The 16,301-nt window shown below is 38.0% G+C and overlaps 1 protein-coding gene across 1 annotated transcript; it reads left to right on the top strand.

Annotated features, from left to right (window-relative positions):
- The first annotated feature begins 185 nt into the window (after positions 1 to 185).
- LOC108427537 (immunoglobulin-like and fibronectin type III domain-containing protein 1) lies at positions 186 to 14,996 on the top strand. The gene is made up of 22 exons (XM_037534758.1): positions 186 to 234; positions 1,395 to 1,517; positions 1,614 to 1,750; positions 1,914 to 2,013; positions 2,273 to 2,304; positions 2,694 to 2,927; positions 3,086 to 3,199; positions 3,325 to 3,487; positions 4,971 to 5,243; positions 5,470 to 5,973; positions 8,025 to 8,149; positions 8,356 to 8,497; positions 9,224 to 9,517; positions 9,706 to 10,002; positions 10,264 to 10,443; positions 11,856 to 11,984; positions 12,172 to 12,480; positions 12,708 to 12,793; positions 12,884 to 13,076; positions 13,363 to 13,659; positions 14,571 to 14,897; positions 14,992 to 14,996. The coding sequence occupies exons 1-22, from the start codon at positions 186 to 188 to the stop codon at positions 14,994 to 14,996; spliced, it is 4,113 nt and encodes a 1,370-aa protein (XP_037390655.1).
- The last annotated feature ends 1,305 nt before the right edge of the window (positions 14,997 to 16,301 follow it).

The raw sequence follows: 16,301 nt of genomic DNA, 5'->3' as shown, positions 1-16,301 counted from the left end.
GTTTTTCAACAAAATCTGCAAACATTTTCACAAATATCAAAAGTTCAGTCAGTTGGTTGCATTTCCTTTTCCTTTTAGTGGAAGGATGGACAGAAAGACCTGATCTTTAGGAGTCACTTTCTCAGTTTCTTTGAATCTTTTTCCTGTCTAACAGAGTTCGAGTCCTCAGCATCACTGGTATTAAGATGAAGTTTCAAAAGTCAAAGGATGAGGAGCCTACGGCTGCTGGACAAGGTAGGTTTCACTCATTTTCTCCGAACCTATTTTATATATTACCAGTGGTTAAACTAGGACTTCAAAGGTGCGGGAGCCCTATTTTTCAGTCATTCTGTATCTGTCTTATTGACTTAAGTCAATTACTTAGTTTGCTGTTTTTATTATCCAAAATTTATCAATTTTGGCATCAAAACTATGTAAAAATAAGATCTGATTCTGATCTAAAAGTCAAATTAAAGCCTTTAAATTGCAAAAAGAACCATTTTCTTCTTAAGAACGGTTCGTGAATGAGGCCCATTGATCATCAAGAACCGTTCCTGTTCTTTGTAACTGTATACTTGAAGCAGCTGCCTCCTGTTTTTAAGACACTGCTCGTAGAGAAAATACAATTTAGCCACAAAACTTGGGAAATGGTTCATCTCTGTGCACCTTACTGCCAAATTTTAAACAAGCATCAGATTTAAGAAATGTTCTTTGTAAACTACTGAAACTCCAGCCATCCTACCTAACATGACTAACCAATTTAACTCGGAATCGAAGGTAATGAGGCCAATGACCAATATCAATCTACAAACTCAACGTCACATAATGCTTCTTTAAAAAAAACAGTATATTTAACAACAGTCAGCAAAACAGTAGGTAGTGGGTTAAACATCACAGTTATGCAAGGCTATCAAATGTTGTAATAACCTATTTGCATGGAAAAGGCCTACTGAACAAATGTCTAATTTAGCTTGCTCACACATGACCTATGCAACAAATTGCTTTGGAATGACTGGATTTAACAGGATAAATTATGCCGCATAATCTAGGCTACATAAAGCTTGACTCGTAATTTAGAAATTTATTTAGCTGAGTGTTATTCAGCTAATTTAGATATTTTAGCTTAAGTTAAAACATTATGAAACACCAGGAAGGACTCAATATATTTCACATGATTGTGAAAATCAGCAGAGCAACAAGAAGAGCTTTAAATATGAACTTTTTAACAATATGAACTTTGCGGAGGCATCCATCAAAAAACTGCTTGAGGATTTTTCTGTCAGTGTGGTGTATTACATTGCAAGGACTTTGTGCAGACTGTCCTGGAAATGATTTCCATCTAATGACCATATCGGAGCTCAATTTCACTCCTGCATATCAGTGTCATCAAAGGATGCTTTTGTTTCCTTTTTTAGTGGCCATCAGAAAGAAATCCAAAGTTCCTGGTGTAATGATCACTCAGTTTGTGGAAGAACTTCCTGCTGGAAAGAGCCACCCAGACTTCACACGAAAACCCATTGCCTTGACCATTCAGGAAGGTAGAACGTCCAAGCAACTCCTCAGATTTACTTTCAATAGGTCTAAAGCCTACAATCATACAATACAACTGACATGGTCAATCTTTCTTTCAAAAGGGAAGTTAGCTTTCTTTAAAGCCATCATCACTGGAGATCCAATACCAACTGTAAAATGGACTCGAAACAATGGTGAAATTTCTCTTACAAATTACCGCGTTACATGTGATCCAAGCAGCAGAGAACATCAGTTACAGGTACCACACATGCACTCACACACACTTATGGTTAATACTATCACCATAGTCATAGTTTTCTTAAAACAGAGTATATTTTGTAGTTGCAACAATAAAACTGGCTTGATTCTTTAACTTCAATTACTTTGACTTAAAAAAAAAGATTTCATCATGTTTTCAATAGATACCCAATGTAGCTGTAGAACAGGCAGACACCTACAAGTGTATTGCTGAAAACGAGTATGGACGTGCTGTTGTCACTGCCACACTGAATGTGATTGAGAGTGAGTAGATTTCTTTCTGGTTTCTTACTGTTTGGAGAAAATCAAAAATTGTTTTCTAATTTTTCAGATGTATGATAATGTATGCTTGACCTTATCCATTAGCAGACAAACGTAACAATCTAAATCAGGTGAAATCTAAATCAGGAATGCTTGAGGTTCTTACTTTCATCCAGCAGCTTCAAAGCTGTGTAATGTTAGTGGAAAACCATGACAAAAACCTAAGAAAACATTTTTTAATGCAAGCTTTGTTTTATTACAGTTGGGTTCAAGAAGAGCAAGGCATTGCAAGAAGCACGAGAAGGTTTGTCTGGAGAATGTCATGAATCTTGTTGGACCTAAAAATAAAAGAAACAGAGACATATTGACGCAAAGCACTACATCCTTTTTCTTCTATAGAACTAAAGCTATATAAACGCTAATGGTTCTTCTTTGTGGAGAACCGTCTGCCTGCTAAACATGAATGAGTGAGTGAATGAGTGAGTGAGTTACAAGGTGCTTTACATCTAAAAGGCATCCTGCTTTTTTTTCTAGCTCAACGTGAACAATCAATAGATTTCACAAAATCTCTGAAAACTCGGTAAGATATTAAGACTCTAACATGACGCAAACACTCCTCATGATGAATTATTTCCATTTGCTCTATAGAATCTGTACATGAGGTTAATCTGATGGAAATACAGGCTAGGTTTCAAAAGGTGCAGTCAGACTTCCTTTGTCTTTGTTGCCACAGAACTGATCGTCCAAGAGCGGAGAGAAAAGATGGAGACGTTGATGAAAGGTTCTGGGAACTGTTGCTGAGTGCTGATAAGAAAGACTATGAGCACATTTGCGCTGAATATGGAGTGACTGATTTTCGCTGGATGCTGAAGAAACTGAATGAGAAGAAAAGGGAAATAGAAGAGCAGCAAGCACAGGTGAAGTGTCATCTCTGTGGAAAGTTTGCTGTTGAGGATGGAAATCTACTCTACTTCCTAACTGACAAAAATGAATTCAACATCTCTGCTAGGACCTAAAATAGATTTGGGCTAATGAATATGCTGAAAGTTCTTGACTGTTCCATTTTCTCTTACAGTATGTTGAATATCTGGGCAACCTAAGACACATTGAGATAAAAAATAATGGATGTGCACAATTTGAATTTGAGATGGACCTCAAGGACCCCAATGCCAAAATCTACCTCTATAAAGTGAGACACTATTTAAAAATGTTAATTAACTTCTCTCAACTTTTAGTGTCAAATGTAAATCTGTAAAGACGAATCAACGTCATCATTCAGTATTTTAAAAATATTCTGCATTTCTGGTGCTACAGGATGGCGAGATGGTTCCATTCAGCATCGATTGCGATGAGAAGCACAGTTTGCGTCAAATAGGCAGAAAGTTCATGTTTACTGTAAATGGCCTGTCTCCAGATGATGCTGGACTCTACCAAGTAGATGTGGAAGGAGTCAACGTCTTCTCTACTGACTTTAAAAGTAAGGCTTATTGGGATTTACAGTTCCAATAAAGTTAGTGATAAACACTAAGCCTGGGTATTAATACATAATACTTTTATTGTCCTGACCAAATTACTTACTACTGAGTTCTGTCAACTAAAACCAAATTTTTAGTACTTAGCATCAGTAAGCCAATAAACATGCCTATTCCAAAGACTAGACTGGTGATTGGCTGTTTAAATTACATGCCATAAGCATATCATTGATGCCAGCTCTTCCATTGCGTGCTGCTAATTTAAGAGTTGTGCAAAAAGAAAACATGTCATTAAGCATGTCAGTAAAAGAGCCCTCTTATTTGAGCAAATGCATAAAATAACCACAGTCAACAGTTAAACCAGGTTGGGGGGATCTGGGGGGTTGCTTTACTTTATCATTTTGCCCTGTAATTTTCCTATAGTCTCTTACACTGAAACAAGCACAGAAGAAAACACAATGTTACCAGATGAGTTGATTCTTGTCATCTTTAATTTGGCCACAAAACAGTAATTAAACTAGTAAGAAAGAACAGAATTGCAAATGTCACACCAACTATACTGAGAGTTTGTGGCTATTTAGCTTAGCCTTTTGACTTCCTCTCTGAAGCCAAGTTACCCAAGCTCATTTAGAATTAGCTGTATATATATATATACAGCCTGCGACCCTGACGGAGAAGCGGCTTAGAAAATGGATGGATGGATATATATACAGCTAATATATATATATATATATATATATATATTTTTTTTTTTTTTTTTTTTTTTTGGGGGGGGGGGGGGGGGGGCAGTGCATTTCTATCATCACTGGGAGCTATTACTGCAGATAACATCAGTGTAACAAAACTGAATTTATTTCTTTTTGAGCGACTCTACATATGATGATTTTGTTCAAAATTGAAAGAAGTAGCAATACTGTGTTAGGAGGAAAACACCACAAAAATATGGTGTTTGTGCACCATCGCAAGTCGCCCTGTAAAGCCTCAAATATTCATTTGAAAGTCAGAGGGGTCAGGTTGGAGTTTTTCCGGCAACATCATAAGTTGTCACATGTTGACATCACACACTTAGAGCAAAAATACCATCCAGATCAATGTTAAGGTCTCAAATGCAAAATCAACATTTACACTGAGGTGCATCCAATGACAACAATAGATCATTCAAGACACTTCCTTCACCAAGTTTTGACTAAGTTCTCTTTGAATACTCATTCAACACCCCTTGCAATCTTTAGAATGATCCAACGCACAACCAACGTCACGTAATGCTCTTCTTCACATTGCATGCGATTACACATTTAAATCAGTCTTTTTGCATGATGCAGCTTTAACTTAAACGTAATATTAACTGTAAAGCTATATATAACTTTTAACTCAATAATTTTTGCATTTAAGAGAAGATCTCAACAAGCAGTATCAGTATTTACAATATTTGAATGATACTCAGCCCTAATAAACATCTCTTTTTTTTTTTCCTATTTTATGTAACAGTTCCAATGGTGGACTTCTTGGTGAAGATTGAAGAAGTAAAGGCAGTTGAAAGAGAAGACGCAGTCTTTGAGTGTGTTCTTTCTGCTCCACTCCCAAAGATCTCTTGGATGGGAAAGAGTGTTCCTTTGGAGCAAGGCGAAAAATATGACATTACAGTTTCTGAGGACATGTTGATCCACAGACTAGTGGTGAAGGACTGCATGAAGGTGGATAATGGCATATACGCTGCCGTGGTTGGTATCAAGTCCTGCAATGCCTGGCTGATAGTAGAAGGTAAGATTAGATTTATCCATTTGGTGGCCGCTCATCAACCACCTAATCTGTTTAGTGAGTGAACAAAGAAAATCACACTATTTGGTGAACTGAAAGATATAAGTCTTCACCAGTGCAGCAAGGTGAGTGCAGTGTAAATATAAGGGGTGTGGTACAGCCCTGCAGGCAGTTTTCCATTCACTGTCTAGCACATTAACACGTCTGTCTTTGCTTGCCCTTGGAACAGCTGACAATGACCCAAAGAACCACGGAAAGAAAGCAGCACGCAAAACAACCCAGGCAGGAGGGAGTGGCGCCAACGTGGTGAAGATTGCTGCTGAGCAACAAGCCAAGCTGCAGAAGGCAAAAGAGGAGAAGATGGAGGCGCTCAAACAGCAACAAGCTGAAAAGCCTGAAGAAGCCCCAGCCACTAAGGTCGAGCCTCAAGCTGAGCTCGAACCTCTAGCTGAGCCCAAACGTCTAGCTGAGTCCGAAACTCTAGCTGAGCCCAAGCCTCTAACACAGCCCAAGCCTAAACTCAAAGCCAAACCTAAACCTAAATGCAAGCCTGTAGCTGAAGGTGTGGTAGAAGAGGCAGAGCCAGAGACAGAACCAGAGGTGGAGGAAATAGCTCCAGAACCAGAAAATAATGATGGATCTGAACAAACTGGTCTAGAGCCACCCAGTGAGGAAGGTGGCGAGAGGAAGAAGAGAGTGAGGACAGGGCCCTTGGTCCCTGACTCTATAATCGGTAGGTCATTTACAATGCAGTGTCATATGCAGAGCCAGTCAGTATTTAGTCAGAGTCAGCATTTTCAGTGATTTTCATCACAAGATAGCAAAAACTATAAGATAATGTGAATAAGTAGTCATGGTGTTTTGAGTTGTATACAAACCAAAAATAGTCGAATGGATATTTACTAACATTCTGCGCTGTTGTAAATACTATTTTGGCATCAAAAAGTGACTGTCCTGATTTACGAAAGAGGTGCATTGACCCATAAGTACTAATTAATTATAAGTCTCTATATATATGCAATTGAAGGAGTTTCCTTCTCGGAATCCAAAATACTGGGATGAGATTATTATAATGGAGCATGTGTCATGTGTGCTGTGTGCTGTTTAAAGCATGTGAAAAAGCGAGTAGTATATCTGAAGCTTTTCCAAACACACTGTTTATTTTAAAAACAAACAAAAATAAATAAATAAGTACTTTTTTGTACTTGGAATACATTTTGCACCCTCTTCAGAGCAGGTTTTGCCTAAATGGTGATTTGACAGCTTTTTTTTTTTAACTATCAACTGTTTAAACTCTTCTGACTGTGTGACCTAAACCTACTGGTTACTTTGTGTACACTGTGCATGCACTGTATGTGTGTCTGTGCATGCCTTTGCAGAAATGTCACAGCCTTTTATTGCAATGTGTCTCAGAGCTTACATTGACCACAAATTTTAAATCACACAGCTCCCTAAAAAAATACAGAACGTGCTCAGTGAAATTAAACACGAATATCACACGTTTCCCAGTCACTTGGCACAGAACTAAAGCTCAGCTTCTCCTACCAACCAAAAATGAATAGAAAGTCAAAGTGAATTTTCTTGAATTTCTGACTCAAAATTACTTACTTTCTCAAAACTATTACCTACTTATAACTAAATAATCACATGCTTTTTAATTTTTTTCTGCTACTTGGTAGAAAGCGCTTGCAAAAAGCATGCATGTGTCGGAGCTGCCTTCTGCCACTATATATATATATATATATATATATATATATATATATATATATATATATGTGTGCAAAGACTTTCTATGAAATGGGGACATTTCATATTCAGACACACACATGCTGTTTTTAAATAGCCTTTATTAACTGATAGTGTTTATGCTGGGAAGCTGAAGTTGAATGGTGAAGAAGAGCAAACCTCCTGGAGAAAAAACTTACTGTTGAATATGAACGGTTTTATTTATAAAAACAAGTTAAGAGTTAATGTTCCTTGCTTTAGCAATATAATTAAACCATTTAAGCACTGTTATATTTCTGAACACTTGGAGAAGTCAAGAAAGGTTTAAGTGAGTAACTAAATGAAATAAGAAGGGAAAAGTACAAACGTGTGAATAGATCCCAGGGAGGAAAACAGTAGCCTTTGTCTGGTGAGTTTTTATAGTTAACTTTTCCCACGCAAAAAACAGTGACGTCACATCACTTCCTGTCTAGCCCAATAAAAGCCGAGCAGAGGGAGCAGAGGGAGCAGAGGGAGAAGTTCTTCTCTAGTGGAGAAATTAATGAACTGTGATTGGAGCCCAAAAAACACTAAAATTGTGACCAAATAATGGACTATTCATACTAAGTTGTATATATTTTTAAATATTTTCTTTTCCTTTTTTTGCACTGGATAAATTGCATTCAATAAATACCCACTTCTGCACCCTAACCTGAGACGTACCCACATGTCTTTTCCATCAGACCATTACAATGCATGCACAATAGAGGGTTAGACACTTCTATAACCTAAGAATACCTCAACCAGTTTGCATTGAAGTCCCTGTAGTTACTGAATAATAAGCCTTAGTGTGTAATGAACCTGAGCTTTTAAGTAGCTAATCCGTTGATTTTGCATGAGTTTGGCACCCAAAATGTATCTCTACAGCATAAAGTGCATAATGCATATAAAGTAGAGCAAATATGAACAATTAAGATGCATGTATCTAATGCACAACAGTGTTCATGCTTACTGTAATTCACATACTGAGAAAACAAGTAGATCAACCTTTCAATCAATGGGTGTCCATCACTCATCCAGACCCAGGAGTTCACTTCACTGGTGGGTTACAAGATGTCAGAGCCATTATGGGTCAGTCAGCTGAGATGGTGTGCAAGCTAAGTAGCGCGGACTGTGATGGAGTGTGGTATAAGGATGGAAAAGAGGTAAGTGCTCTCTTAAGAGATGAGGCCATACACCAACTGTAACCATGCTCACAATTTCTCTAAATACCTTCTGCTTTTCTATAAAAATCAATTGATTCATTTATTACTGTAGTGGAATAAAGTCTCTGCTATGTGTGGGTAATTTATACAGAAAATAGATGCTGTAGCTGTGAAATCTTGACAAAAATCACTCTGTGTCTGCATAGATAACATCCACAGATGATCTGAAGATTACCAAAGATGGGGCTATTCACAAACTGATGATATGTAACTGTAAAGAAGAGGACAATGGAAAGTATCGCTTTGAGGCCGATGGACGTAAATCAGAAGCCATACTTATTGTAGAAGGTAATTCAACTCTTTGAAGATAACTTAAGAAAATGTGAAGTCATGCTTGAGCTGCATTCCTTTAACCAAGGGAAGTACGATAATGTAAGTAGTTACCAACAAGATTAGTGATTTTAATGCAGCACAAATCTGCGATCTCTGTCGTTTTTACACATTTGATACATATAATTATAATAATAATTAATAAAACAAATAATTATACACTTAATCACCTTCTGTATTTGGCCAAACCTGTGGCTGCCTCCACCAGTTCCTCTTGGCTGAAATAGTGCACAACAAGACAAGTTTCTGTTATCCTCAAAACAGGTCTATTGTGAGTTATATAATATTTGGTGGTGGAAGATTAAATGCCTTGGAAGTACCTCTTGCAAAGTGGTGTAATTTGTCTTCCTTGGTGGCTTTTGCTAAGGTAACTGAGTCCACTTTTCTAGACCAATGCTCTTCTGACTTGTATTAGCTAAAGGTTAAGCTTCATTCAATCCAGGCCATCTATTTGTGGTCATTTACTCACATATGTTAATCAGCCAGTCAGATCCCTTACAAGTTTAAACTCTGAACCTCCCCTGGTAACACTATTCCAGCTATCTAGTGGATAAGCCAATAATGGAACTGGTTAAAAGATAGAGCAAAATGGGAAGACGCAGCAAGCATCACTGATTACTGATATAAATGTTGTAATGCAACACAGCATTTTGTGACTCAGAAAACTGTCCATTTTTATTACAGACCCACCAAGGATGGATCCAGATGATTTAGCTAAATTTTCAGAGCCTGTGATTATCAAGGTTGGCCAAAATGCTTCCTTCAAACTGAGCTTTGTGGGTCAAGAGCCAATAAAGGTCCAGTGGTACAGTGAGGGTGAGGAGCTGCTGAATGACACCAACATCAAGATTGAGAAGTCCTCCAGTGACAGCAGCTTACGCCTAACCAAGTGTCAGCGCAAAAACACGGGAGAGATCAAGCTCAAGCTAAAGAATGAATTTGGGACTATTGAGGCTTTCTCCAAGCTCATCGTCTTAGGTTAGTGGTGTTAAGGGTCTCATGTTGGAGTATTTGTGTTTAGTAGCTTAAGTGATGGCTTCCTCACTCCTATAACTTGAGAATAACTCTAGCCAGTTTGCATTGTTTTCCATTTGTTACTGTGAATTTAAATAAGTGAAACTGTCTAAAATAAGGGGAAAAAATATTCTTCCTTCATTCAAATACAGACAAGCCTACCAACCCGCTGGGCCCTGTGGAGGTGATTGAGGCATCATCATCCTGTGTGGAATTCAAGTGGAGGCCTCCAAAAGATGATGGAGGCTCTCCAGTGAGTCACTACAATCTTGAACGCCAGCAGCTTGGGAGAAACACCTGGAAGAAGATTGGGAATATCCCTGCGGAAGCCCACTATAAGGACACGGATGTAGACCATGGAAGGAAGTACTGCTACCGCATAAGGGCCATAAGTGCAGAAGGCACAAGCGATGTGTATGAGACAGATGACATACAGGCTGGCACTAAAGGTGCATGTCAATCACACATTTGAATGAACAGGGCACTCACTTGCGTTTTATCAATCCCACAGATGAATGCCTTTTTCCTAAACATTGAAAAAAATCTGTTCTGCTCCAAATTTAATTTCAATAAAACCACTAAAATCCACCCCAACCCTAAAATTAATTATATCAAACTTTTCATGTGAGTTATACTTGTGTTAATTTCTACAAATCTGTAACTCACATCAGGTATTCAAACACTAATCAATCTGCATAACTGTTTTATAGCTTATCCAGGTCCACCGTCCACACCCAGAGTTGTCAGTGCCTTCAAGGACTGCATAAATCTAACATGGACACCGCCTGCCAACACTGGAGGAACAAACATTGTGGGCTACAACGTGGAGAAACGCAAGAAGGGCAGCAGCCTGTGGAGTCAAGCAAACCCTCCAGAGGAGCCAATCAAAGGTTGAACACCTGGAAGTTTGTCTTTGATCTTTAGGCTATAGATATACTAAGATGTTCATTAGTTCTCTGTTAAATTCCTCTGAAGGCTTTAGTAATGCAGACTGCAGAAGTGGTAAATATTACTGGAATTAACGTAAGGGTCAGATGGTGAAACCATGCTAACTGATTCCAGACCGTTTTTAATGATTCATCTTTGCCAGCACTGTAAAATGTTGTAGATAATTTACCTATTTTCCAGTAACAACAGCAAATTACTTAATAACTACTCTACATGGTCAATGGTATGTGGGCACCTGAACTTCATATTCATATGTGCTTGCTGAACATCTTACAGAGTTAGTGTCCCTTTGCTACTACAACAGATCCTACTGTTCTGGGAAGTATTAGAGTCCCAGATTTTGGAACATGGCTGCTGGGATTCACTTCAATTCAGGCAAAAGAGCATTAATGAGTTTGGGAAACAAAACAGGTTGAGCATAAAGGAAAAAAAGTGGCTCACAGTTGCCATTCCAATTCATCCCAAAGATGTTTGATGGCGTCAAGCTCAGGACTCTGAGCAAGCCATTCAAGTTCTTGCAAATCATTTCCTTACGGACTTCAGTTTGTGCATGGTTGCTGCAGACTCTGTTTTGTAGGCTTCCAGAGACTGTTTTTTGTAAACTCTTCAATGGAGCAAAGGGACCAGAGTCCAATGGTAGTGTGCCTTACACCACTCCAGCAAATGCCTGGCATTACACATGGTGATCTTTGGTTTGTGTATGGCTCGTCAGCCATGGAAACCTAATCCATGAAGATCCTGACAAACAGCTCTTGGGCTTGCTTATGTTGCTTCCAAACGCAGTTCATAAATCAGAAGTGAGCTCACTCAGCCAAGGACAGACAGTTTTTCCGGCAGCACTGGACAGTAGTTCCATTCTGTGAGTATGTATGGCCTACCACTGAGCTGCTGAGATCTTTTTCACACTTTACAATAATAGCTCTTACGGATGACTGGGGTAGCTCTAACAGTTCGATGAACTGACTTACAGATGGCATCTTTTACACAGTAAAAACAAAAGGAGGGGGGAACGGGGGTTAACTTAAAGCATTAAACACAGATTCTTGTTCCATTTAATTACTACTGGAAACTACATTAACTCAAGATTTTAAGGCAGCCCACTAACTTTTTTAAGTAAAAACAACACTACAGTGTAGCAGTGCCATGTTGAAAATCACTGAACTCTTTAGTGGGACCCATTCTACTGCCAGTGTTGGTCTATGCATGCTGAAATTAGAAGGGGTGTCCACACACCTTGCCATGGAGTGTAGATACAATTTTGAAGAACTGATTTTTGGACCTGCCAACAGGTCTTTAAAGTTTAAAGTTCAAAAACTTCAACTACTACTAATTCACTCATTGCTTCTGCTTCCAGCCAAACAGTATGGAGTGAAAGATGTTGTTGAAGGAATAGAGTATGAATTCCGCGTCTCAGCCATCAACCATTCTGGTGCTGGAGAACCAAGCTCACCATCTGAATTTGTGATAGCCAGAGATCCTAAGAGTGAGTCACAAAAAACAATACAGACACACAAACAAACACATGGTTACACCTCAAAACACAAAGGATAGACAGAGAGTGCAGTCCTTTTGTACTGCCCTTTATTTGAGATGAACTAGTAACAATTCTAATAACAATAATAATAAGAATAAATGAAATAATATAAATTATAAAATGTAATTATTTGCAGAGCCACCTGGTAAAGTAAGTGACCTAAAGGTGTCAGACTCCACATATTCTTCATTGTCACTGAGTTGGACAAAACCAAAGGAAGAAGAAGGTGTACAGGATGAAGCTAAAGGATATTTTGTGGAACTAAGGCCAGCAGAAAACATAGAATGGACTCGGTGCAACTCCAATCCAATTATAACAACTTCCTACACAATTCTTGGTCTTAAGTCTATGGCCATGTACTGGGTAAGAGTGGTCGCAACCAATGAAGGTGGAGAAGGTGAACCCAAGAATCTAGATAACTATATTATCGCCATGCCTCCACCAGGTAAGATGCACCAACTATACAATCAATGCATGTGTTCTTTGATCACTCAGCTTTTCTGTCCATCATATTCCTTTGTTTTTAAAAGATAACTACCAATATTGGAACAAATAAAACCACAGATATATGTTTGCTGCATTACATTGAATTCTACTCAAATTTCTTGCCTTATATCAAACGTTGTTGGGTCACAGCAAGCTCATTCCCTTCCAATTATCATTCACTTACAGTGAGGCCAAATTTCACCGATCGGAAAATGAAGAGCTTTATGGTGGTGAGATCTGGAAACTCTGCTCGAGTCACCATCAATTTTGAGGTATGACTTCAAAATATATGAAAATATATGAAAATAATAACAATAATAATAAAAAAACCACATAATTAAGTATTTCCCTCCAATTTACAGGCATCTCCAGTGCCAACAATCATTTGGCTCAAAGATGGAATGCCTGTACCTAAACGTGTGACTATGAGCAACACTGATGGAACATCTCAGCTCCTCATCCCATCCGCAGAGCGTTCGGACACTGGAATCTACACCATCATAGTGAAGAACATGGTGGGACAAGAGACCTTCAGCACTGAGATCAGGGTCACAGGTAATGCACTGTGTTGATTGAAACATTTTACGTCAGAATAGCAGACACAAAACCCAAAACGTTCAAAGGCCCATGACTTTAATAAAGCAAGAAAGAGTAAAAATGCAAAGTATGAAAGTGTGGATGATTTAAAACTATGTCTGCTAAGGAGGGGCACAGACCTAGGAATGGGTTTGACTGGGTCGCAATTGTGAAACAAATCACGACTGAAAGGTCATAGATGGAATTTAGATCACAAAAATGTAAGAAAATAAATTAAAAACATCCGTTTCTGTTACATTCACAGATGATCCTAAACCTCCTGGTGCAGTGGAATTGGAGCAAAATGTCCCTGGCACACTTACTGTATCCTGGATGCCATCGCCTGATGAGAAAAGAGATGACCGCTTGCACTATATGGTGGCAAAATGTGACTCGGTCAAACAAACTTGGCACACTGTTGCTCATTGTGTGTTTAACAACAACTTCACAGCTGTCAACATCATGCCAGGAAGGGAGTATAACTTCCGTGTGTATGCCAAGAATGATATGGGGCTCTCTGAACCTTCTGAGTCCCCAACATGGGGGGTTGTAAGGAAGAAAGGTAAGAGTTTTTTTTTACTATTCACACAGCTCTGTTGACAAAGTGTAGTAGAATTTATTCCTCAGGAGTTGAACATTATTATTTTTGTTTAGCTATATTATTCAAATATAACCAAGTAATTACTTATTTGCATAATAAATTATATAATGAATAACAATTCTATTCATTTTACACTAGTTTTAAAATTAGTTTTGAGTTTGCACTTTTTTCTATTTGTTCCATGAGTAAGAAAGGATGTTGCAAACATAGGAAAATGTAAAAGGTGTTTTTTTTTACACTTTTTTTTACACAATTTTCTCATAAATTTCAAATCATAAACATATAATCAGAACATTTAGTCTACTTAGGAATTTAAAATTACATTATGTAAGCTAGACCTTTCTGTATTGGTCACCTGCACAGGCTCAGAAAGAAGGTCTGGCTTGATGTTTAGATCTCAAATGTAAATCTCTATTACACTCATAGATATGGATATGGTGATAAAAGTAGATAATTCACATACAGTTTTATGCAGAAGTTTGAACACCTCTATTAAATTACACTTGCCACATCTTATGTTTTACTTTTTACACAATATGCTGCATTAGTAACTGTGTATTAAAATGTGCAGACAAGTCCATGTCCTTTGACCGGGGGTGCCCAAATTTTTGTATGTGACTGCTTTGACTGAGGTGCAATTACACATTTGCACCAGAGAGGTCCAAATCCCCAAGCCCACTCGTAGCTTTGATTGACTGAATTTCTTCACTTGTTTTTATAGAACTAACAAATACCGAATGACACCACATGATAACTGTGACATCTAAGGCTAACAGTACAATCTTGGACATCAAGATCAGCAATACACGTGTATCTGATGATCTGTGGTTATCAAAATATTCAACATGAGTATGTTTAAATGTTTTCTACAGAAAAGTTCACTGTCAACATGCCTGAGCCCAAGACCTGCAACTTTGATTCTGCTCCTACTTTCACGGTCCCGCTGAAAACACACACCAGCCCAGAGAAATATGAGTGCTACATGAGCTGTGCTGTAAAAGGCAACCCCATCCCCCACGTCACCTGGTACCGCAACAACATCAGCCTCAACACGAACATCAACTACTACATCACCAACACATGTGGCGTCTGTTCCTTACTAATCCTGAGTGTGGGGCCAAAGGACAATGGAGAATACAAAGTTGTTGCAGAGAACTCTTTAGGCCGTACTGAGTGCTCCACCCAGCTCGCAATCAGAGGTATGCCGTATGGCTATGACATACTTTTATGCACAAATAATTCATCTTTAGAGAATTCAAATTCTTCACTTGTTTTTCTCTTTTTTTCTTCTAGAATGAAGATATTTCAAGATGTTCTCTGAGCTGTCTTCTCATTCTACCTGTAATCATTTCACAAAACATAAAACCATACACTTCATTTTGTCACTAAATTTGAAACTCTCAGTTCTAAACATCAACCAAAAACAGAGCAGCTCCTACCTGCAAAATCTCTTCAGCCTGGATGACTTCAGAGCCATCGAATTTAGCAGAACATGAAAGAAGATGACGTTACCAGCACATCTGTGAAACATTCTTTACCCAATCCGTCATTTTCATTCATTTTCAAATGACCTGAAGAAAGCAACATTATGATCATACCAGCAGTTCACTGATTGGCTTACCTACAATAGCTTAACTGGTACTGTGACGTCTTACTATTTTCTTCTTAGTTTGTTGTTTTAAAATAATATGTATGGTGGATATTTATTAAACTTAAAGCTGTTATGTATGTTTTGCTGAAAGTGCATGTAAGCTCAACAGGAGCCAATGTCCCATCACTAAAATGTACACTTTTAATTGAGCAATCTATCTTACATTGACTCTCAGACTATGCATAGCCTTTCCAGGCTATTTTTAAACTACTCTGTCAGGTTGTTTAATACAAACTTCATACCTTACACAGCACATAGAAAGATGTGTCAATGGGCCCTAGCAGAGTACACTGTATACTGTCATCAGCCTCAGGATTCAAGACTTTTATCTTATATTTCTTTTTTTTTCTCGTATGTTTTGCTTTAGTTTTATTTGTTGTTTTTTCATTAAGCAACTTATTTATTCTTAGTTGAGTAACTTCCCTCATTAATACTTTTCATTGTACTCAAGCAAATTATCAATACAAAAACAATGCTTTTATTTAAATAGAGATTTTCAGTGCTCTTTCAACCTCTTGGTAAATGTATCAAAAGTATGAATGAAAATTAGGAGTAAGTTAAGCTTGCAATGTATAGCACAGCTTTAAACCATAATAACTACATGCGTTGAATGCAATTCAATTTACAGTTTTAATGTTTAATGCACTTTTTCCATCACTGCAATAATATACCAAAGACATCTGTCTGACACTGCATGTGCACCTTTACATACAACTGTGTTGATTTTGTGACTTTCATGTATATTATCTGCCTTTTTAGGTGGTGGAATATAAGCATGTATGTCCAAATAAACAAAATAAACCAATGACTGTTCTGATATGACTATGTGGCATAAATACTGGCAGTCATAACACATATTCTGTAATAAAACTGTCCCGGTATGGTGTACTTAGCAAATATTACACACTCTCCTTTTTGTCCTGTGCTGCTTGCATTTTGTCTAGAGCATGAA

Source organism: Pygocentrus nattereri, chromosome 26 (assembly GCF_015220715.1).
Source record: "Pygocentrus nattereri isolate fPygNat1 chromosome 26, fPygNat1.pri, whole genome shotgun sequence".
Taxonomy (NCBI): Eukaryota; Metazoa; Chordata; class Actinopteri; order Characiformes; family Serrasalmidae; genus Pygocentrus; species Pygocentrus nattereri.
This window is presented reverse-complemented; position numbering and strand designations above follow the sequence as displayed.

Bases quoted from the DNA above. Each gene is read 5' to 3' on its own strand.
- LOC108427537 (XM_037534758.1), top strand. From the start codon at position 186: ATGAAGTTTCAAAAGTCAAAGGATGAGGAGCCTACGGCTGCTGGACAA. The intron at 2,014-2,272 runs GTGAGTAGATTT...GTTTTATTACAG, and splicing joins CACACTGAATGTGATTGAGA to TTGGGTTCAAGAAGAGCAAG. The intron at 10,003-10,263 runs GTGCATGTCAAT...ACTGTTTTATAG, and splicing joins CATACAGGCTGGCACTAAAG to CTTATCCAGGTCCACCGTCC.